The sequence below is a fragment of the Balaenoptera physalus genome (genome assembly GCF_965194825.1).
Source record: "Balaenoptera physalus genome assembly, chromosome: 16".
Lineage (NCBI taxonomy): Eukaryota > Metazoa > Chordata > Mammalia > Artiodactyla > Balaenopteridae > Balaenoptera > Balaenoptera physalus.
The window spans coordinates 52,789,540-52,813,353 of NC_138898.1; the positions used below are offsets into that span (position 1 = coordinate 52,789,540).

A 23,814-nucleotide genomic window follows, 5' to 3' on the forward strand; every position below is an offset into this window, starting at 1 on the left:
CTCAGTTTCCCCATTCGGAATACGGGACAACCCAGCTTGGCATCCCAGGGCTGAGAAGAGAGCCTGAGGGTGGTCTCCAGAATCACCAGGGCTGAGCTGTATGTCACCGAGCAGGCCCCAAACCTCTCTGAGCCTAAGTTGCTCACTTGTGACAGGTGGCCAAGTTCACTGCCCACCTCGAGGGATAGACAAGGATCGGGTTTTTAACCACTCCCAGCATGAACAGTGCCCAGTAATGTTAGCTGGTAGGATTATCACCCCCGCAGGAGGTGGCACCTCCAACCCCACCCTCCAACCCTCAAGGGCACGTAGAAGAACACAGATCCAAACTTTATTTTGTAAATATTTCTCTCTACCCAGCCCTGTGTACAGGGCCCGCTCCGGCTGGGTGACAGGCATAAATTAAGGTCACTGAGCATCCCCAGGCAGGGCGTGGGTTCCCCAACCCCATTAGTCCCAGCCGAAGTCCTGGCCGGTCATTTGGTAGAACTTGCGGTTAAAGGGCCGGTAGAAGGCCCGCAGGCGCTGGACCATGGCCTCGGGCACACGCGGGTGGGGCCGGCCCTTGGACTTGCCCAGGCAGCGGGGATGGCCGCTGCCCTGGGCCTTCTTGAGGCAGGGGAAGCCCTTGGTGGCGTTGAAGTAGAAGTGCTTGTCTGTGACGACCCGCTTGAGACCCAGGAAGTCCTGCACATGGCCCAGCTCCCCAGCTGGGTCGCTGACCAGGCGCTCACCGCTGACAAAGAGGAAGCGGGACAGCGGGAAGTAACGCAGCCAGTTGTCCAGGTGCTGGGCGTACAGGCCGATGCGCACGGCGCTCCAGGCCGTGTCCACGGGGCCCAGGCCTCGGCGGAAGGCCAGGGTGCCAAAGCTGGGCAGGCCCGGTGTCTTGGAGAGCATTTGCGCATAGTCAGAGATGGCCCGGGTCACGGGGTTCCGCACGACCACAATCAGCTTCGTGGCCGGGGACATGCCGTGGATGCGGCGTGGGGCCTCCCGGGTCACGAAATAGCTGGGGGTCTTCTCCATGGTGATCTGCCCATCCAGGGTGCGAGGCATCAGGCTCCTGTGGGAAGGTGGGTGGAGAGGGGGGCATGAGCAGGTGCTGGCCCTCCTCCAGCCCTCCCATGCTAGACCGGCCCCCAGGGGCCCAAGACTAACCTCCCCTTCCTCCAGGGAAGCCCTATACCTACAAGACAGGCGAGGCTCCCCATCTCCCCTTCCCCACCAGGCCCACCCATCCTAAGTGCCTGGGTGGGCAGCCTGGAGTGTGGGCCGTGAGGGCACCCAGCCTCAGCACAGGCTCACAGTAGGGGCCCATCCTGCAAGGCTATCCACACCCCTCCCAGAGCTTGACTGCACCCCAACTCTGACACTGCTGTGCCTCTCACCCCAGACCCAGCACTCCCCAGACTTGCCACCCACAAGGCTCCACCCACCCTCCCCACCCCCACAGGCCCCTGCACTGTAATTACCCCAGTCACACTTTCATTAAGTGGCTGATGGTGTCCCCTGAATTAGGCCATTAGTTATTGACAAGTGTCCCTAAAAATGGGCAGCTGCCCCTCCTATCACTCCCTCCCCTGTATGGCGTCTCCCGCCTTTGATGGCAGCCCTGCTAATTCTCCCTGACCTGGGCCCCCCCAGAATGCTGAAAGCCACAGCGCAGCCCAGGACACTGGAGAGGTCAGTGAGGCAGCCTGAGGATCTGTCTCAAGACCCCAGCCACCTGGGTTGCCCGACCCGGCTTGGAACCCATGGTGCAAGGCTGCAGCTGCAGCATTTCCGAGCAATCCTCTCATTCTGACCAGGGGTGGGGGTTGGGGGGCACTGACCCCATCCCAAGGTTCCGGGGGAGTCGGCTGGTGACAGACCCCTGACAACCCCAAACCTGGGGAAGCCCATCCTAGCACCCCACCCAGGCAGGCCAGGGACCCTGGGTAGCATCCTGAGGCCACACTGCCAGCCAGGTAGAACAGGGTGGGGAGGGGCAGGGTGCAGCGGCAGGGCCAGCTGAGCAAACAGCTCCGAGGGAGGGCTGGGAACTAGGTCAACAGAGGCAGAGGCTATCAGGCTCTGTGCTAGGGATGGGTTGGGGGGGGTCTCTGTCCCCCATGTCTGAGGGAGCTGCCCCCAATCCCGCTGACAGCCCTCAGGACTGGCCCCAGCCAGGAGGGTGACACACAGGACAGAATTCAGGTCTCATCCAGCCTAGTGACCCCCAGACTCGAGCTTCTGAGAGACAGTCTCCTCTTCCTGCTCAGGCCAGGTGGACACCCAGGTGTACAGGCACACGAGTTGGGGTGCTCAGCTTGGAGGGTGCTGATGTCGGGACTGGAGAACATGCACACATGAGTCCCAGGCATGCCGCCAGCTCGCCTGACACCAGCCTCTTGGCTCAGGGGAGTGGGGTGGGCTGCACGGTCTGCCGGCTGTGGAAGCTGCCCCTCCCCTCAAACTAAGGCCCTGGGCAGAGCTGGTCTACAGAAGTCATGGGAGACAATTCTGCTCCCCCCATGTCCCAGGAGTAATCTGGGACTTCTTCCACCCCACTCACTGCCCCATTTGAGGCTCAAGAGACGGAGCAGGAAGTGCTGGGGTGGATGTCGGCTGCAGCTGCTGGGAGGCGGTGTTGGCTTGGCTTCTGCTCCCAGGAATCCAGGTGGGAATTGCACCCAGCCCTCCCTGTGAATAAGTTCAAAGAGAACTTGTGTGGGAACAAGGCCAAGGGCTGAGGTTCAGGACTGCAGCCTGGGGTAGCCAGCTCAGGGAACCCCCCTTCCCACAGAGGGAGGACAAAAGAAGGGGGATTTCCCAGCACTGGACCTCGATGCTGAGACCCACAGACAGAAGCCAGTGCCGACAGACGTCATCAGAAGTCACCGCCCTCCCTTCATCACCCTCCTGAGGGAGGGAACCAGCCCTGACTGCTCTGGGACCCTCCTCACCAACCTCTGACACCCCCTTCCCATCCCTTTCCTCCCCCAGGTGCCCAGTGACCCCAGGAGCACCCTCTTTCCTTCTCCAGACTGGGCTCACATGGTTCTGAGTATCCCCACCCCTTCATGCCTGCCTGGGGGGAGGGGCTGCAAGGAAGCTGACAAAAATTAGAGGGACTTTAGCACCCACTGCTGTTTTCTCTCCAAGGAAGTCAGAGGAGAGGAAGTCAGGGAGGTGCCCCCAGCCCCACCGTGGAAGGGGGATGGGAACGGGGATGGGGGAGGCTGACTTTCCAGGCCCACTCTTGCCACAAACCAGCTTTGAGATCTGAGATCTTTGGGATCAATTACTCACCCTGCCCGGGCCTCAGAAGCCTGTCCCCAGCCAGCCAGGCACAGAGGAGGGTGGGGATGGGGGCTTCTTGGGGGTGGGAGAGACTGGGGAGAGGATGAGAGGAACAGGACTCTGACCCCACACGGCAAACATCTGACAAGTTGCTCTGCGGACACTCCCTCCCTGCTCATCTGGTCTGCATTTCCCTGCGGCTTCCACCCAGCCCCAGGCGACTCTCCCTCCTCTGTCTCAGCCCCACCCCCACCCCCCTATCCTGCACCTCGCCTGGGCCTCATCCAGCGGGGCCTGGGACTCAGCAGAAACCAGCTATGGTTCCTGTCTGGAACAACACAGTGTCAGGAGCCAAGGGGGTTGCCCTACCTGTATCCCTCCTGGTCTCTGTGCTTTTCCAAAATACTAAGGTCAAAGTACAGCCCCCACCTGCCCCCAGACAGGGTGCCCCCTTCTGAACTGAGACTTGGGGGTGTTTGTCTGTGTGACCCCAGCACCTGTCAAACAGAAGGTGCTCAATGAGTCAGTGACTAGATGAACAAATGCTGTGTGAGCTTGGGGACACGTGGGGGTCACGGTCCCCAAGAAGGAGGATCCTCAAGAGACTGAGGGATGAGTTGAGGCCCAGGGAGGGGGACCGGTTTGGCCAAGGTCAACTTTGAGCAGCCCAGCACCCCTGCCAAGGCCAAGGGAAGGGCCAGAGTCACTGCCTGGTCACAGCCCAGTGGGAACAGGTGTCTCAGAAAGTCAACTGGGGGCACTGGTCACTGCTCCTCTACTCACCGCCCCACACCTCCACCAAGAACAGGCTCTGGAGGCTGGGCCCAGGGTCCTGAGAGCAGACAAGGCCACCAGACCCTCCCTGCCCGGGGGCTGGGCGTCCTCTTTGCAGCTGGGGAAACAGGCAGCGGTGGGCATTTTCAGAGGTTCACTGCACACTCACGGCTGGTTGGAAGGACAGTCAGGTTCAGAGGCACAGGTGCCTGTGAGCAACACCATGCCCATGTGCACACACATCAGCGCACGGCCTCGTCCCTTGTAAGGCATGTGGACACACGCACTCCAGAAGCTCAGCCCTGCACCAGCCAGTGAAGGGTCAGCACTAGCCAGCCCCGAGGGACAGCTCCGGATTAAAGGGGCGGAAGCCACGGACCTGACCCTCTGCCTCCTCTGCACCACCCCTCCCCCCCAGTGCGGTGGCTGGGCTGAGGAAGGAGAAAGTCTCCTCTACCAGACTTAAACAGGCTGCTGAATCATCCCACTCCCATCTCCGGCCTCAGGGACACCAATGTCCCAAGAGCCCCTCCCCTGTGCTGAGGATCTGACCCCGAATCTGGGTCCAGCTGGCTTCCTCTCAGGCCCCTCAGGCTCCCCAGTCCAGTCCCCCAGAGCTGGAGCATGTGCCCAGGGAGGGCCTGGATGGGCTCTCAGGATCCCTGGCTCTTTGGGAGCCTTTTTAGGTCTAAACCCAATTCTAGACTCTCCTGCAGCCCCTCATTAGCCCAGCTTATGGGGTCAGTAGTGAGCTCTGAAATTTGCACTATGGTTAACAGTGTGTCCTTCCCCTTCCCCATCCTCCCCCTTCCCCCCTCCTTCTCCCCTCCTCCTCTTCTTCCTCTGCACAGAAGTGAGGAATTAGGGATGCTTTCAGATGCTGAAGCACTGTCAGAGTGGGGTAGTGGTCTCTCCCTGAGTGCTGAGAATGCAGGGATTCAGACAGTCGGGTCCAGGGATGGACTCACCTCCCCCATCACCACACAACTTCCCTAGACCTCTGACAGCAGCAACCCTTCAGAGTTCATGAGCCAGAACCCCCTGTTCTCAGTGGGAACCCTCCAAACCCATAAGTAATTTTGATGCAAAAAAGCAAAGGTAACAAGGTGCGGGGGGGCAGGGTGGAATCTGGGTACAGAAAAACTGGTAAACCTGGAGGTAAAAAGTCTCAGTCCTGCCACCCCCCACTCACCACTAATTCACCAGGTGACCTTGGGCAGGGTCCTCTCTGGCCCTTAGGGGCTTGGCCCAAGCTTGCGGATGAGACTGGTGCTCTGGGGAGTGGGGTGACTCACCCTCCATCTGTAAGCCCTCATTTCCCCGAAGGAAGGGATAGGGCGCTGAGGCAGGCTTGTGCCCGACTGACAGAGGCAGAGGGCAGGGCCTCACACTCATCCTTCGGTGCTAACCTCGGCAGGGAGGGGCTGGTGTTTGACCAGCCACCAGGACAGGTTACTTCAGCTGTGGCTGGGTGCTCCCCCACATTCCACCACACCCTCCAAGGCCATACTGGGTGGGAGTCAGGGCAGCTACAGAGCCCCATGACATGAGGCTGGGGTCCCAACTCCCATCCCTGGGCATTGACTCAAAGGCACCCTCCTCCTTTCTAAAGATCAGACTTTCTCCAGACGCCCAGGACTGTGGAGAAGGATTCCTCTCTCCAGGATCAGGGGTCTTAGGGATGGGGAATGGGTTGACAGATACTTTCTAGGAGGCTGCAGGGAACCCGGAGACCCTTTCTTAAGGTAACTGACCAGAGTTCAGACATGCTCCCCTCAGTGATGCAGGGGAGAGGGCCAACTGAGCATGAAGCATTTCTAAAGCACCTCAGACCCCACAGGCTCCAAACTACTTCTCAGCTGGAATCGCACTCTAGCCCCGAACCAGGGCCTTCCCTGGAGTTTTCAAAGTTTCTGGGAGTCCATGGCCAGTGACCGACCCTCTTTTCCATAAAACCTGCTGCAGGAGGGCCGCGTCCTCCCGGTCAAGCCTCAGCCCCCACGCAGGCTGGTCTCAGCCCCAGAAGATGCCTGGAGTCCTCGCCCCGCGGGGTCCCCAGTGAGACCCCTGGGGCACATCACGCGGTTTCCCAGAAGGCACCCGCCAGGAAGCCGATGGGGCGGACGGGACGAGCGCTCACCGGTACCAGGCGAGGCCGCGCTCGTAGCACCTGTCGAAGAAGTGGGGCTCCGAGCCGAGCGCGCGGACGTCGGGGTGCAGCCGCAGAAACTCCAGCAGGGCGCGCGTGCCGCCCTTCTTCACGCCCACGATAAGCGCCTGCGGGAAGCGCCGGCGGCCCGAGCCACTGGCCACCGGCAGGCCGGACGTCCCGGGGCTGCGGGCTGCGAGGGGCGGCTCGGCGGGCGCGGGGGCCGGCGCGGGGATGCGGCCGGCCGGCGGGCAGCGGCCGGGGAGGGCGCAAAGGCAGTAGGCTCCGAGCACCAGAGCGGCGAACAGCAGAGGCGCACGGGGCGCCCGAAGCGCGGCCCCGGGCCCGCCCCCGGCGCCCTGGCTGCCTCCTGCCCCACCGCCCAGACCGCCGCTACCTGCCATGGGGCCACACCGCTCCCAGGCCTGGGAGCGGGGTCTGCAGGAGGGCGCACATCCCCGCCCGCGCCGCGCTCAGTCCGCTTGCGCCCGGCTTCTGCTCTGCGCCCCACTGCCCAGTCTTCTGGGAGCCGGGAGGGACCAGTGCTAGGGCGGGATGCCCCGCCCAGCCCAGAGGCCCCGCCCCGCTTGAACCACTGCTCCACCCGGGACTCGCCGGCACCTACGGGCGCCGTGGCACGACTCCGAGTCTCAGTGACTAGCCGGACGCGCCCGCTCGGAGACCCCAGGCCCCAGCCCGCTCGGGATGCGGCGGCGGCAGATTGGGACGCAGGACGGTGACAGGACTGAGCTGCTGGCCAAAGGACCCGCTCTCAGAGGGCCGATCGCTGCCCCTCCCGGACGAGGGCAACGCGGCAGGTGCGCGGGAGGACCAAGTGGGCCAAGAAGTCGTGTGCAACTGGCCCTAGTGCGCAGAGGGGTTCAGGGAAGGTGGAGGGAAGTCTGCGGCGGGAATGGGGCGCATCTTGCTGATAGTTGGCTTGCCATTGCCATGCATCAGGGTCACTGGCAGGGCGGTTGGAGAGGACTAGCCAAGTTGATTACCATTTTAAAGTCTGGGAGACAGGCTCAGGGAGGACAGGCGTCTTTTCCAAGGGCCCAGTGAAATTCAGACCTCAGTCTTCTGACCCTTTTTACCATGTCACACGGTCTGTTTGTGCAGCCTCGTCCACCTGGTGTTGCCCTGGGATGTCAGTGACCCATCTCTGGCGCTGGCAAAGCGGCTCCTATTGGAGATGTGAAGGATTCGGGAGACCTGTGCTGGGGAAACTAGAAGGAGGAGCCTGGGTCCTGTCCTAGGAGCTTCCTCTGAGGGGCAGGGAGACTCAGGGGCCACTCCCAGTAATGAGACCTGCTGGGCGCTGGACACTCTGCGGGAGTTTTATGCACCCCCAGGCTCACTGAACCCCAGCCCAGCACAAAGAAGTCAGAGGAGAGCTGGCTGGGAGAAGGTGAGCGCAGCCCCAGGTAGAGACAGAATGGAACCCATGTCCTGCCTTTGCCTCTACCCCAGGCTTCCTGGCCTCAGGGTTGGTGCAGGTGGGCATGGGCTCCCCGAAGAGGCCAGCCTTCCTCCAGCCAATGCCCAGAGACTACTGCCCTGGCTTCTGCTGGTTAATGGGCTGTTCCTGAGCCTAATGGTATCTGGATCTAAGGGCAACCTGGAGCACTTCCCCGGGGCAGGGGCCTCCATGACCCACCCAGAGGTAGCCTTGGCCGGAAGAGGGCTCTGCAGAGCCAATGGGGTGAAGACCACTGACCAGGGCCTCAGCCCAGTTCCCAGATGCCATGCCTGCATCTGCTTGTTAGGGCATGACTCAGCCAGGAGCCCCGTCTGTGGGGTGTTGGCACAGTGCTGTCTGGGGTGCATGCCGGCACATGCAGGGTCACAGGAAGTTCTTCTTCTGGTCTAGCTTAAAACAGGATTTGTTCCAGACAGTCTGGTTCTCCTTAGAGCCACCCACTCCACCTGCAGCACCCACCCACAGCCTCAGCAGCCACCACTCAGGGCTCCAAATTCCAGCTTTAAAACCTGATGGCCCCTCCATCTCCCTGCCCAGCACAGGCACTGGCTAGGCACCCCCTAGCCTTTGCTCATGCTGTTCTCCCTTCTGGGAATGCCTTTTCCTTAGTCCCGCCCCCCACCACACACACACACACACACACACACACACACACACACACACACACACACACTCACACACACAGATACACCTTGAGGGCTTTCCAGGAAGAACTTACCAAGAACAGCAGGACACCAAACATGCTGGGGGTGGGGGAGTGAGGTCCAGGACAAGAGTCAGCTTGGTGTTTGGCATCTGATCCCCTCTCTCCACCCACCATCTGGTTCTCAGGTGAGGGGTGGGTGCAAATCTGAGGACATCCACGATGGCAGCCTTGGGAAGTTTGTTCACCAGTGTACCTCACAGAGCCTGGTACCTGATAGGCACTCAATAGAGACAAGCCAGTGGAAGGATGGGAGTGGAGAGAGAGGCTGAAGAAGGCTTTCTAGAGTAGGTGATTGTCAGGCAAGGAGCAGGACAGCATCCCAGTCGGCTGGGGAAAGGCCCAGTAGCAGAGAGCATAGTGATGGGATGGGGGTAGCGAGGAGGAGGAACGGGGTAGAGCCGGGGCTCATCCCTGGGGAGTGGGTCCCAGCCTCATCTTTCTCTAGCACATGGCCTCAGGCTCCTACCAGCCCAAACCTCTGGTCCCTAAAATAGAAACCTGACTCTGAAGGAAGAGCTTCATTGAAATGCAATTCCCATAACATGCAATTCGGCCATTTAGTTTCTCAAATTCAATGGTTTTCAGTATATCCACAGTGTTGTACAACCATCACCACAATAAATTTCAGAACATATTCATCACCCCAAAAAGAAATCCCATACCCGTTAGCAGTCACTCCCTGTTCTCCCCTCCCCCAGCCCCTGGCAACCACTAATCCACTTTCTGTCTCTGTGAATTTGTCTCTTCTCCACATTTCATATAAGTGGAATCATACATTATGTGGCCTTTAGCAACTGGCTTCTTTCACTCAGCATAGTGTGTTCAAGGATCATTTATGTTGTAGTGTGTGTGTCAATGCTTCATTCCTTTTTAGGGCTGAAAAATATTCCACTGTATGGATGGATCACATTCTGTTTATCTATTCATCAGTCAATGGACACTTCGGTTTTATCCACCTTTTGGTTATTGAGAATCATGCTGCTGTGAATGTTGATTTACAAGTTCTTTTGTGGACATATGTTTCATTTCTCTTGGGTATATACCTAGGAGTGGAATTGCTGGGTAGACGGTAACTACATTTAGCCTTTTATGATGAGTCCTTTTGAAGGTTAAATCTGGGAATTTCAGAATCTACATCTCCATGCTCCTCACCCCCAGAGCTGCTGCCTTCCCTCCTCCCCAGGATGTCTGAGTGGCTCCTCCACTCTGCCTCTGCCCTGCTTTGCCATCAGAGTCCAGCCCCAGCTCCCCGCTGTGTGACCTAGAGGCAGTGAATCCCCCTCTCTGAGCCACAAGGTGAAAAGTCACTTTGGGGCCCCAAAAGAGACCAGGCCATGGGGGCACAGGGTGGGTGGCTGTCCCTGTGCCCTGAGAGGGTGGCTCAACTCCTGCCCTGTCTGGTCGTGCCTCCTGTCAAGAGAAAACAGGTGTCAGCCAGGCCCTTCTGCCTAGCCTGATCTCCCCTGGGGCCCCTCAGCTTTGAGGGCTCCACATGGCCCAATTTCAATTCTCCTTTTACCTTGTCTGGACCCCCATGCAGGATGGCCAGGCAGAGGTCCCTCCTTAGGCCAGCCATCAGATGTGCAAATAAGTCGGGTCTGACGTGGCAGCCAGGAAGGAACAGGGAGAATGTGGGAGAGGAGGTGGACTGAGCTGCGCAGGCTGCTGGGTCACATACGCACCATCCCTGGGGGAGATGACAAGGGGGGCCAGAGCAGAGGGGATCAGAGAGGGCAGGTCTAGGAAGGGAGTCCTGAGGAGCAAGGTCGTGGTGGGAGGAAGGCCCAGCCTGGCCTCACAAATCCATGACCCAGCTACCCAGCTATGTCTGTGTCTCCTTCACATACTCTAATTATTTCCCTGTGGGTGATTTTGATCCCCATCTATCTCCTCCACCTACCCATGAGCTCTGCAAGGGCAGGGATGGGGTCAGTCTTGAGCCCTGCTGTGGCTCCATGCCTAAGCATGGTGAGTGCTTATGAATGTTTGTTGAGTGACTGAGTAACTGACTCTGTGTGTATGTCTGAGAGAGTCTAGGTGTGGACCCCTCTCCCACGCCCCTCTCCACCTCCTTCCCAGCCTGTCCCCTCCGCAGGGTGGGCACCCCCAGCCTAGGCCCCCACAGCATCGCAGGGTGTGCAAGCAGCTGCCCCACTCTGGAAAATGATTAATAACACCGTGCAGTCCCTCCCTCTGTGGGGGACAGCTGGGGGAGATTTCACACATTCGGGCCTTCCAGAAACTTCCTCCCCTAGAACCACACCCTTACCCCCCAGACCCACTCCCACAGCCTGCTGGGATTCCTCAGCCTGCAAGGGGAGCCGAGGGGAAGGGGCTGTGGCCGAGGGCGGGCCCAGCTGTCCTTGATTGGTGTGGGATTTTTCCACTTGAGATGCCGGATTTGCCGGAGCACATAGAGGATGCAATTTCCTCCTGGGGAGGGACCCCTAAGAGACGTCTACCCACCTACCCCCAGAGCCCAGTTCAGCCTGGTAGGGAACAAGGGGGCCAGGAGGCCATGGGGAGCGGGGGGGTCGTGCAGCACAGTACAAAGCTGACAGCAAGAACTTTTTAGGCGATGAAGGCTGATTCAATCCCAGCTCTACCCCTCCTAGCAGGTGACCTCGGCAGGTATCCAGCCTCTCTGAGCTTCATTTTCCTACTTTATAAAACAAAGATGACACCAGCCCCCACCTCTTTGGGTGCCTGGCTTCTAAGCTCTTTATGATAAGGAGGTAGTGGACATGTGACAGTGACCCTGGCACAAGAAGGGGTGCCCTGAAGCTGCTCCCACCCTGAAAGACCTAAGTACTTCATAATTCATCCTCCTGGGGGTCCAGGCTGCAGAGGAAAGGCCTCCCTAGTCTCAAGGTGTCCAGCCAGCCTGGCTTGCTGGAATCCAGGGTCTTATTCCTGGTGACCAGCTAGACGTGGGGACACCGTGGGACACAAGGGTTTGCCAGGGCAGACAATATTTCCAGCATCAGGAAGGACATATGAATGGCCCCTTGGCAAGGAGTGGAGAGGAGTGAGGGCTTCCCCAGCCACCCTGAGCGGTCACACACATGCACGGAGCCTGCCTAGGGCTCCAGGGTTTGCCAGAAGGAGCCGGACCCCTCTCCTGCACAGGGATGGCCCCCAGCTTCCTTCCAGCCGCCCTCACTCCTTTCCCTTGGGTCTTCCTGGAGGGCTCAGCACAGACAGAGGGCCGTTTGCCACAGGTCCCTGCTTCTCCAGGAGAGGGCAGGGCTCCGGGTTCCCAGGATGCATAACTGGGCCTGCAAATTGCTTCCCACCCACCAGCCTGGCCCAGCTCAATTTACAACAATCCTTCTAGGCTGGCAGTCCCAGCCCTGCAAAGAGGAGGGCTGGTAACAGCCTTTATACCCAAGGTGAGTCTAAAGGGGGAAGAAAGGAGGGTCAGACAGAAACAGGACTCCCTCTGTCCCCACCCCATCCCCACCTCCTCTAGCTTCACAGCCCCACGCCAGGCCTCTGGGCGTGGGAGCCTCTTGGCATCATGAGGAAGGCTGGGAATCATCTAAGAGGCTCCACATTAAGCCACTGGGGCTCTGTGGCCAGGTCTGTCCGCCTGTGCCCTGGTGAGGGTCCCCATGGACTGCAAGCTGACTGTGAGCACATTCTGTCAGGAGCAAGGGACCCGGCGCAGGCTCAGGAACCCCACGCTCTGCAGAGGGCACACGACCACGGGCGTATACACACACACACACACACACACACACACACACACACACACACACAGAGGCAGGAGTGGGGTTCAGAGATCTGCTGCCCGGCCCCAGCCACTGTCCCCCACCCAGTGTGGAGAGCCCCAAGTTTGAACCTCCCTGCACACGAGTGACCTACTCACAGGTGCACGGCCAGCACAGCCAGTGAACAGTATCCCCACGGAGGGCCACACTCCATCCCCCCGCAATTCCAGGAGAAACACCCCATGCCCACAGTTGGCCAGACAGACATACAGACAGGTATGCAGCCAGTCTTGTTCAGCTGGGGCTCAGGAAGACCCAGAACCCAGAGCCCAGGGCCGAGCATCTTGGGGCAGGTGCCTGGCACTCTGCCCTGCTCCCCACCAGACCCCTCCCTAAGCGGCAGGCTTCCTGCTCTGACAACAGGACCTTCAAAATTGACTCCCACCCCTCCTCAGAGAACAATGACTCCATCCTTGTCCCCTATACCGGTCAGCACTGTCCTTCCTCTGACTCTAGCTTCCCTGTCCTCCCCCAACTTCCAGACACACCCCAGGGGCTCCAGTCTCAGAGATGAGGTACAAAAAACCTCACACTCTTGAGACTAAGGGACCAAAAAGCCACTGCAGTCCGAGATGGGACGGGGAGCCCAGGGCCACAGGCAGACTGCATCTCGGGGTGAGGCGGGGCAGAGCCCACAGTGCCCGCCTCGTCTCTGCTCCAGCCTCCAGCAGTGCAGCCGCCAAGCCCTTTGCAGCCAAGAGGAGCTTGTAAACGTCCTAGTTGGAGATGAAACATGATAAGACATGAAACCAGGGGCTGAACCATGGATACTCTCCACGGTTTTACAAGGAACAAATCACGCCTAGAGACAGGTGCTGGGGGTGCTGAGGGGCTGGGGTGGAAGGAGCTTATAGACAGGTAACCCTCAGTCCCCTCCCCAGCAGCCTCCCCTCCTGTCTGCTTGGGAGGCCCACCAACTGTCTTCCCTGGGCTTCTTGCCCCTAAGCTCCTTAAGCAGAGCCCTAGTGCCCAGGGCCAGGGTAGAGTGACAGGTGGTCCTGGGGTTCCTGCATCCACCAGGGCACAGATTCACTCATGCAGATGTGTGGTTCACTCATCCTGAGACTGTGCAGCCCCTGCAGAGGGAGCGAGCAGAAGTTTGATGCACATTCACCTGATGCTACCTCGGGCAGCACCCCTTCAGGGCTCCGTGTTTGGGGTAGGGAACGAGATTACCCCATTCTAGAATGGACTCTGGCTGGCCTAGAGGCCCAGGTGCAGGGGTTTGGGTGCAGGGGCTGTGGGTAATAAAAACAACACAGTTATGATTTTTAAAAAAAAACACTGCTATCATTTGTGGAGTGGGAAATCAAGACAGTGGGGGGGATGGTTCTGTGGAGCCTCAGCAAGCAGAGCCAGTGGGAACCCCTGAGGGAAGTTACCTGGTCTGATGATTATTTTGCAAAGACCACACCGGTTGGGACAGCTGAGAGCTGTCACTATTGTGGGGGAGAGGAGTGGGCAAAGATGCATGGGAAGTGGAACTCCAGGACTTGGTGCCCCCGGGGTGGGCCAGGGTGGCAGCAGATACAATGAAGGCGTGGAAGGGCCACAGCCAGAGGAGGTTGGGGGCATCAGAGCAGGCGGGTCCCACCCAGCTGCCCTGGAGAAGGGGCTGAGCCTTGGCTGGGGCTGGGAGCGTCCTGTCTCCACCTTCCCCCAGCCCCCAGCTCTGTCCCGCTCCTGCTGACTCCGGCCTCGGACTGCTCGCCCCGCACTAGTCACCGTCTTGAAGCCCACCAGATGCGGCCCCACCATCACCGGCCGCCGCACCCTCGGACGCCAAGAGGCCTCGGCCTGTGTGCCGGGCACTGGCATGTTGGGTGGGCGCGACCTGGGGGCCAGGTGATGCCGGCGCCGACCACTGGGTGCCGCGGGGAAGCGCTGCCGGGGCGCGGGGCTGGGCTGGGACAGGGTGGGCCTCGGGCGTCGCGAGGGGCACCGGGTCGGGCTGGGGCCGGGGCGCGGGACGGCGAGGAGTAGGGGACGCGGAACCGGCCTGGGGTGCGAGGCTACTGGGGCGCGAGGTGTGGTTGGGGCGCGAGGTGTGGTTAGGGCGCGAGGACCCGGCCCGAGTGGGGGTCACGGGAAGGGGCGCGGCGTGGGGGGAGCTGGGCGCAGGGACCCGCCCAGACCGTCAGAGCTGTCGCCGCAGCGCCCCCGGCGGCGCCACGGGGAACTGCAGCACCCGCTCAGGCCCCAGAGCTCCTGGGGCCTGAGCGGCGGCCCCTGCTGGTCCGTCCTGCACACGGTCCCTAGGCCCACTTGCAGACGAGGGGGCCTTGAGGACCGGTTGACTCAGAAGGGGGTCATAGCGCTAGGCCCCCTACCAGGGCCTTATATGGGGGTGGGGGCACGGTGGATGACTTGGCGGTGACCGCTGACTTCTCCGGGCTGCCACTTCCACTTGCCGGCCCGGCCCACGTGCCCGCATGAGGTCAGGGGGTCCTGGGACCTACCCACAGGACCTGCCCCGAGCAGCACTCCCCCCAGGGTCACGGCTTTCCCTGGCAATTGTCACTCAGAAGAAAGGAAGGCCTTGGATGAGCGAAAGTCCCAGTCATTGTCAATTCACTTGTCTGTTCCGCGTTTATTGAGCTCCCTTCTGAGCCGGTCCCTGCCTCCAGGCTGGGGATCAGCAGAGCCCCAGACAGATTTCTTCTTTCTCCCACTGGTCCCCTGCCCAAGGTGCCCTGCCCTGCCGTGCTGTGCCTGGGCCTGCTGGCTGCTGTTGGCTGGTGTCGGCAGAGCACCAGGAGCTCTCTGCTCCCAAATGCAACACTTGGCTCCAAAGGCTGTGTCCTAGGGGCTCCACCTGGCAAGGAAGGGGGCACGGGTGGGGAGCAGAGGGGGATGGGCTCTCAAAGAGCCTTTTGTTTCTCAAGAAGCAACTGGGGCTGCAGGCCAGAGGTTATGATGTAACCCAGCAGCGGGGGGAGGGGTGGGTGACATGATTCCATCCAGCCCTTGGCAGAGACACTGCCCAGGGCCATCCATTTCCAGGCTCGCGATGTGATGGGACCTCGGGGTCCTGGGGCTCACCCTCCTCACTCCCCTTCTCCAAGGACACTGCTTGCCAGCTCCCACCCCCCCAGTTAACCACCATGTACAAATGAGCGTGGGGCCCCTGGGGTGCAGGCAGCCAGGCACTGCTACTCACAGCTCCCCTACCAGTCTCACCGGCCCCAGCCCCAGCCCACCTGGGCACCAGCAGATCTTCCAGCCAACCCTGCTACAGGTCTGAGCCCAGAGACGCAGCCCCAGGGGCATGGCCTGGACACATTGGCCCAGTTTGCAGGAGGAGGCCAGCCTGCTCTTGGGCCAAGTTCACGCTCTGGGAGCCCCCTGGGCCAGTATGCAGAGCCAGGAGTGCTGGGAGAGGTGAGCAAAGTCCAAGGTCCATCCTGGCCCTGGGGCCCAGAGATTCCTGCTGACCATTCAGCTGGCTCCCTCCCCACCCCTAGCCACCTTCAACATGCTTGCTGACATCAGACTACACTCAACAAGTGGTCATGACCTTCCCAGAGCCACCGTTTGTCATTGGGGGTGAAGAAGAGAGGAAAGGGACAGGTGTGGACAGAGAGGACCTGAGGCTGAGTAGTCTCAGGCAAGTCCCGCCCCCCTCTCTGAGCCTCCTGTTCCTCTCCTGGAGAATGAGTGCCTGCCCCACCAGGGTTAGGGTAGAGCTTCAGCACAGTGATGCCCATGAAGACACACTAAGCACTCAATAACTGCTCACTTACAGTGGGCTTGCCCTGGGCCAAAGCTGGCTACTAGACTTGGCGTGGGCAGGCCACAGGCTGGGCTGGGACAGTGCCCCAGGGCCAGTAATGACCCCAAGTGACTAGGCTCCACTTCAGCCGGTGACCAGCTTGGGACACAGAGGGGAGGTTGGTCAGAGATACGAGCTGGAAACACAGGGTTCTCTGCAACCCCAGGGGGATTTTCTAGCAGCTGCAATCAGTGCTGGCCCCCAGCAGGGCAGAGATGGAGAGGTTTTCTAGACAAGGAGGCTGCCGCACTGTGGGGAGGGGATGAGCTGCAGGAAGCCCCTCCTGAATGGGGCTCCTCTGCATTGGCCTCCTTGGTGCTTTGTCAGTGCTGACCCCTCCCACCCACCACATACCTTGCCCTGCTCAGCGGCTCAGGTCTAACTCATAGAGCAACATGCACTCAGAATCCATGCATCTACGCCACCTTCCTGCCCCACCCCCCATGGCTTTCCCGTGCCCTCACCCAACAGGGAGACAGGCTGGGTTCCCCAGACAGGGGAAGGTTATGTGCACCGCCCAAGGTTGAGAAGTAAGCCGGAGGCCCACCAAGGCCCAGCAGGTGAGCCAGCAGCCCCTGCACAGTGACCCTGTGCCACAGCAGAGACCCCTGACCTGTGGCTGGGGGTCAGGGAAGGGGCAGCACTGGCCTCTCCCTCCTCCCTCCCCAGCCACACCAACCTCATCTGACCACCTCTGCCTTCACACCTGCAGGCTCCACTCTGCCCCATGTGGGGTGCTCCCAGCTGCTGAGTAGGTCTGTTCCAATCATGCACTCAGAACTGGAGGAATAACCGCAAGATGGGTTTGGGGACCCACTAGACCCACTGTGAGATGGACCTGAGCTAAAACTCCATTGACCACCGGGTCTCCATAAGCCCCTACTTGACACAGTTTGTGTGTCCTGGAATTGGTATCAGTCCAGAGCCAGTGTCCAGTAGTCCCCAAAATGTCTGATTACTTCCCTTTCCCTAATGCACAGTGGCCCTGGTATAGGTCACTTTGGAGAAGGCTGGGAGAAAGATTAACAATCTAAATTTTTGGTGATATAGCAGGGTCCTTCCTCGAGGGGTCCCGCCTCTGGTTCATTCAAGGTGTTCTGGGCATGTAAACTGGCTCAAGCCTGGGAACTGAATGAGGGGTCATGACTGTCTTTATGACTCAAGTTACACTCTTGCTCACTTGACCTAGAACTCTTCTGCTCATTAAGATCAAGTGAGAATTCAGCAGGCTTCCGATCTATTTCACTTCCAGGAGCACCCCGCCCCACTGGCCGATGCTGTAATTCTGTGGGAATCAGACTATTCTGACGGCTGCTTTGCCTCTGCTGGCCATCACAGTGAGCACCGCTCCCTTGCCTTTGGTCACTGAGAGCCGCCACGTGGTCCTGTCACCCCGGGATCCAGTGACCCCCGTGAATTTCAGTCTTCTGGTTCAGTGGCAGCAGGTCTCCTGTAATTCCTGGCCTACAGAGAAGAGTGATCACAGAGCGCTTCTACAATGCTGGGGCTCCGCACACAAATTTTCCTCACAATCGTGGTGAGAGGTGTGCTGTCTGGATCCTCCAAGGTGGGAGAGCAGGTCCTAAATGACAGACCCACTCTAACTTTCCAGTCTCCCTATGGCTTTGGATCCCTCCCTCCATTGAACCAAGGCAGGTCTGGCATTACAGCTCATTCAGTGTTGGCCACTTTTTGGTCCATGTTTCAGCCAACCAACCAACCAAACCATTTGAGCCCTTTCTGATCCCCCAAGCTATATCATTAAACCCAGAATCTCTGCTTAGTGAGCCCCTATCAATAAATTTGCCCTGACCCAACATTATGTTCCTTCCAACCTTATCCCACCCTTAGTATCCATTCCAACACGTTCCCTGGATTTCTGTCAAGATAAATTAGGGGGAAGCCACCACAATGAGAAGCCTGCACACCGCAACGAAGAGTAACCCCCGCTCGCCGCAACTAGAGAAAGCCCACGCGCAGCAATGAAGACTCAATGCAGCCAAAAATTAATTAATTAATTAATTTTTAAAAAAAAGGTAAATTGGGAAAGTCGTGTAGTTCTCTTGGAGTACACCACACCTCCTCACGGGGCCCATTGTGCACATCCTCCTTCAGGGCCTGGGGCAGGCCAAGCCCGCGGCCTTCTCAGGGCCTTTGCATATACTGTGGGAAGCTCTTCTCCTTGCTTCTGTCACCTTCGCTGCTGAGCTGGCATGACCCCTCCTTGGCGTCCCCCTCCCTGACCACTGGGCCCAAAGCACCAGCCCCCTAATTGCTCCCCCGCCCCCATATTCTAGCGTCTCTCTCTGCTGTAGTTATACATAGCCCTTCTCTTCATCTGGCATGAACTTACTGTCTCAACTATGCCTTAAGACCTTGAGGGCAGGCCCTGAACCAAGATGGCGGAGTAGAAGGACGTGCTCTCACTCCCTCTTGTGAGAACACCAGAATCACAACTAGCTGCTGGACAATCATCAACAGGAAGACACTGGAACTCACCAAAAAAGATACCCCACATCCAAAGACAAAGGAGAAGCCACAATGAGACGGTAGGAGGGGCGCAATCACAGTAAAATCAAATCCCATAACTGCTGGCTGGGTGACTCAAAGACTGGAGAACACTTATACCACAGAAGTCCACCCACTGGAGTGAAGGTTCTGAGCCCCACGTCAGGCTTCCCAACCTGGGGGCCCAGCAACGGGAGGAGGAATTCCTAGAGAATCAGAATTTGAAGGATAGTGGGATTTGATTGCAGGACTTTGACAGGACTGGGGGAAACAGAGACTCCACTCTTGGAGGGCACACACAAAGTAGTGTGCACATCAGGACCCAGGAAGGAGCAGTGACCCCAGGGGAGACTGAACCAGACCTACCTGCTAGTGTTGGAGGGTCTCCTGCAGAGGTGGGGGGTGGCTGTGTCTCTCCGTGAGGACAAGGACACTGGGAGCAGAAGTTCTGGGAAGTCCTCCTTGGCGTGAGCCCTCCCAGAGTCCGTCATTAGCCCCACCAAAGAGCCCAGGTAGTCTCCAGTGTTGGGTTGCCTCAGGCCAAACAACCAACAGGGAGGGAACACAGCCCCACCCATCAACAGTCAAGCGGATTAAAGTTTTACTAAACTCTGCCCACCAGAGCAACAGTCAGGTCTCCCTGCTACCAGTCCCTCCCATCAGGAAACTTGCACAAGCCTCTTAGATAGCCTCATCCACCAGAGGGCAGACAGCAGAAGCAAGAACTACAACCCTGCAGCCTGTGGAACAAAAACCACATTCACAGAAAGATAGACAAGATGAAAAGGCAGAGGGCTATGTACCAGATGAAGGAACAAGATAAAACCCCAGAACAACAACTAAATGAAGTGGAGATAGGCAACCTTCCAGAAAAAGAATTCAGAATAATGATAGTGAAGATGATCCAGGACCTCGGAAAAAGAATGGAGGCAAAGATCGAGAAGATGCAAGAGATGTTTAACAAAGACCTAGAAGAATTAAAGAACAAACAAACAGAGATGAACAATACAATAACTGAAATGAAAACTACACTAGAAGGAATCAATAGCAGGAGAACTGAGGCAGAAAACGGATAAGTGACCTGGAAGATAGAATGGTGGAATTCACTGCTGCAGAACAGAATAAAGAAAAAAGGATGAAAAGAAATGAAGACAGCCTAAGAGACCTCTGGAATAACATTAAATGCAACAACATTCGCATTATAGGGGTCCCAGAAGGAAAAGAGAGAAAGGACCAGAGAAAATATTTGAAGGGATTATAGTCGAAAACTTCCCTAACATGGGAAAGGAAATAGCCACCCAAGTTCAGGAAGCGCAGAGAGTCCCATACAGGATAAACCCAAGGAGAAACACGCCGAGACACATAGTAATCAAACTGGCAAAAATTAAAGACAAAGAAAAATTATTGAAAGCAGCAAAGGAAAAACGACAAATAACATACAAGGGAACTCCCATAAGGTTAACAGCTGATTTCTCAGCAGAAACTCTACAAGCCAGAAGGGAGTGGCATGATATACTTAAAGTGATGAAAGGGAAGAACCTACAACCAAGATTACTCTACCCGGCAAGGATCTCATTCAGATTCGATGCAGAAATCAAAAGCTTTACAGACAAGCAAAAGCTAAGAAAATTCAGCACCACCAAACCAGCTCTACAACAAATGCTAAAGGAACTTCTCTAAGGGGAAACACAAGAGAAGAAAAGGACCTACAAAAACAAACCCAAAACAATTAAGAAAATGGTCATAGGAACATACATATCGATAATTACCTTAAACATGAATGGATTAAATGCTCCAACCACAAGACACAGGCTTGCTGAATGGATACAAAAACAAGACCCATCTATATGCTGTACAAGAGACCCACTTCAGATCTAGGGACACATACAGACTGAAAGTGAGGGGATGGAAAAAGATATTCCATGCAAATGGAAATCAAAAGAAAGCTGGAGTAGCAATACTCATATCAGATAAAATAGACTTTAAAATAAAGAATGTTACAAGAGACAAGGAAGGACACTACATAATGATCAAGGGATCAATCCAATAAGAAGATATAACAATTATAAATATATACGCACCCAACACAGGAGCACCTCAATACATAAGGCAACTGCTAACAGCTATAAAAGAGGAAATCGACAGTAACACAATAATAGTGGGGGACTTTAACACCTCACTTACACCAATGGACAGATCATCCAAAATGAAAATAAATAAGGAAACAGAAGCTTTAAATGGCACAATAGACCAGATAGATTTTTTTTTAAAATAAATTTATTTACTTATTTATTTATTTTGGCTGTGTTGGGTCTTCATTTCTGTGCGAGGGCTTTCTCCAGTTGCGGCGAGTGGGGTCCACTCTTCATCGCGGTGCGAGGGCCTCTCACTGTTGCGGCCTCTCCCATTGCGGAGCACAGGCTCCAGACGCGCAGGCTCAGTAGTTGTGGCTCACAGGCTTAGTTGCTCCGCGGCATGTGGGATCTTCCCAGACCAGGGCTCGAACCCATGTCCCCTGCATTGGCAGGCAGATTCTTAACCACTGCGCCACCAGGGAAGCCTGACCAGATAGATTTAATTGATATTTATAGGACATTCCATCCAAAAACAGCAGATTACACTTTCTTCTCAAGTGCGCACGGAACATTCTCCAGGATAGATCACATCTTGGGTCACAAATCAAGCCTCAGTAAATTTAAGAAAACTGAAATCATGTCAAGCATCTTTTCTGACCACAACACTATGAGATTAGAAATGAATTACAGGGGGAAAAAATGTAAAAAACACAAACACATGAAGGCTAAACAATACATTACTAAATTACCAACAGATCACTGAAGAAATCAAAGAGGAAATCAGAAAATACCTAGAGACAAATGACAATGAAAACACGACGACCCAAAACCTATGGGATGCAGCAAAAGCAGTTCTAAGAGGGAAGTTTATAGCTATACAAGCCTACCTAAAGAAACAAGAAAAATCTCAAATAAACAATCTAACCTTACACCTAAAGGAACTAGAGAAAGAAGAACAAACAAAACTCAAAGTTAGCAGAAGGAAAGAAATCATAAAGATCAGAGCAGAAATAAATGAAATAGAAACAAAGAAAACAATAGCAAAGATCAATAAAACTAAAAGCTGGTTCTTTGAGAAGATAAACAAAATTGATAAACCATTAGCCAGACTCATCAAGAAAAAGAGGGAGAGGACTCAAATCAATAAAATTAGAAATGAAAAAGGAGAAGTTACAACAGACACCGCAGAAATACAAAGCATCCTAAGAGACTACTACAAGCAGCTCTATGCCAATAAAATGGACAACCTGGAAGAAATGGACAAATTTTTAGAAAAGTATAACCTTCCAAGACTGAACCAGGAAGAAATAGAAAATATGAACAGACCAATCACAAGTAATGAAATTGAAACTCTGATTAAAAATCTTCCAACAAACAGAAGTCCAGGACCAGATGGCTTCACAGGTGAATTCTATCTAACATTTAGAGAAGAGCTAACACCCATCTTTCTCAAACTCTTCCAAAAAATTGCAGAGGAAGGAACACTCCCAAACTCATTCTACGAGGCCACCATCACCCTGATACCAAAACCAGACAAAGATACTACAAAAAAAGAAAATTACAGACCAATATCACTGATGAATATAGATGCAAAAATCCTCAACAAAATACTAGCAAACAGAATCCAACAACACATTAAAAGGATCATACACCACGATCAAGTGGGATTTATCCCAGGGATGCAAGGATTCTTCAATATACGCAAATCAATCAATGTGATACACCATATTAACAAATTGAAGAATAAAAACCATATGATCATCTCAATAGATGCAGAAAAAGCTTTTGGCAAAATTCAACACCCATTTCTGATAAAAACTCTCCAGAAAGTGGGCATAGAGGGAACCTACCTCAACATAATAAAGGCCATATATGACAAACCCACAGCAAACATCATTCTCAATGGTGAAAAACTGAAAGCACTTCCTTTAAGATCAGGAACTAGACAAGGATGTCCACTCTCACCACTATTATTCAACATAGTTTTGGAAGTCCTAGCCATGGCAATCAGAGAAGAAATAGAAATAAAAGGAATACAAATTGGAAAAGAAAAAGTAAAACTGTCACTGTTTGCAGATGACATGATACTATACATAGAGAATCCTAAAGATGCCACCAGAAAACTACTAGAGCTAATCAATGAATTTGGTAAAGTTGCAGGATACAAAATTAATGCACAGAAATCTCTTGCATTCCTATACACTAATGATGAAAAATCTGAAAGAGAAATTAAGGAAACACTCTCATTTACCATTGCAACAAAAAGAATAAAATACCTAGGAATAAACCTACCTAGGGAGACAAAAGATCTGTATGCAGAAAACTATAAGACACTGATGAAAGAAATTAAAGATGATACAAACAGATGGAGAGATATACCATGTTCTTGGATTGGAAGAATCAATATTGTGAAAATGACTATACTACCCAAAGCAATCTACAGATTCAATGCAATCCCTATCAAATTACCAATGGCATTTTTTACAGAACTAGAACAAAAAATCTTAAAATTTGTATGGAGATACAAAAGACCCCGAATAGCCAAAGCGGTCTTGAGGGAAAAAAAGGGAGCTGGAGGAATCAGACTCCCTGACTTCAGACTATACTACAAAGGCTACAGTAATCAAGACAATATGGTACTGGCACAAAAACAGAAATATAGATCAATGGAACAGGATAGAAAGCCCAGAGATAAACCCACGTACCTATGGTCAACTAATCTATGACAAAGGAGGCAAGGATATACAATGGAGAAAAGACAGTCTCTTCAATAAGTGGTGCTGGGAAAACCGGACAGCTACATGTAAAAGAATGAAATTAGAACACTCCCTAACACCATACACAAAAATCAACTCAAAATGGATTAGAGACCTAAATGTAAGACTGGACACTATAAAACTCTTAGAGGAAAACATAGGAAGAACACTCTTTGACATAAATCACAGCAAGATCTTTTTTGATCCACCTCCTAGAGTAATGGAAATAAAAACAAAAATAAACAAATGGGACCTAATGAAACGTCAAAGCTTTTGCACAGCAAAGGAAACCATAAACAAGACGAAAAGACAACCCTCAGAATGGGAGAAAATATTTGCAAACGAATCAACAGACAAAGGGTTAATCTCCAAAATATATAAACAGCTCATGAAGCTCAATATTAAAAAAAACAAACCCAATCCAAAAATGGGCAGAAGACCTAAATAGACATTTCTCCAAAGAAGACATACAGATGGCCAAGAAGCACATGAAACGCTGCTCAACATCACTAATTATTAGAGAAATGCAAATC

General features: G+C 55.0%; 1 protein-coding gene across 2 annotated transcripts; it reads right to left on the reverse strand.

Moving 5' to 3' along the window:
• Positions 1-309: 309 nt before the first annotated feature.
• Positions 310-20,209, reverse strand: HS3ST6 (heparan sulfate-glucosamine 3-sulfotransferase 6). 2 transcript variants are annotated; one of them, XM_082432029.1, is made up of 2 exons: positions 18,817-20,209; positions 310-1,066 (listed from the first exon to the last, which is right to left on the reverse strand). In XM_082432029.1, exons 1-2 carry the CDS (start codon positions 19,026-19,028, stop codon positions 451-453), a joined length of 828 nt encoding a protein of 275 aa, XP_082288155.1. In that variant the 5' UTR covers positions 19,029-20,209; the 3' UTR covers positions 310-450. The 2 variants fall into 2 exon arrangements, with proteins under 2 accessions (XP_082288155.1, XP_082288154.1); XM_082432028.1 differs by lacking the exon at positions 18,817-20,209 and adding an exon at positions 6,200-6,738.
• Positions 20,210-23,814: the final 3,605 nt, after the last annotated feature.

Coding starts and splice junctions, on each gene's coding strand:
- HS3ST6 (XM_082432028.1), bottom strand. CDS start 6,612: ATGGCAGGTAGCGGCGGTCTGGGCGGTGGGGCAGGAGGCAGCCAGGGC. Junction 1,067..6,199: donor CGCGGCCTCGCCTGGTACCG/GTGAGCGCTCGT, acceptor ACCTTCCCACAG/GAGCCTGATGCCTCGCACCC.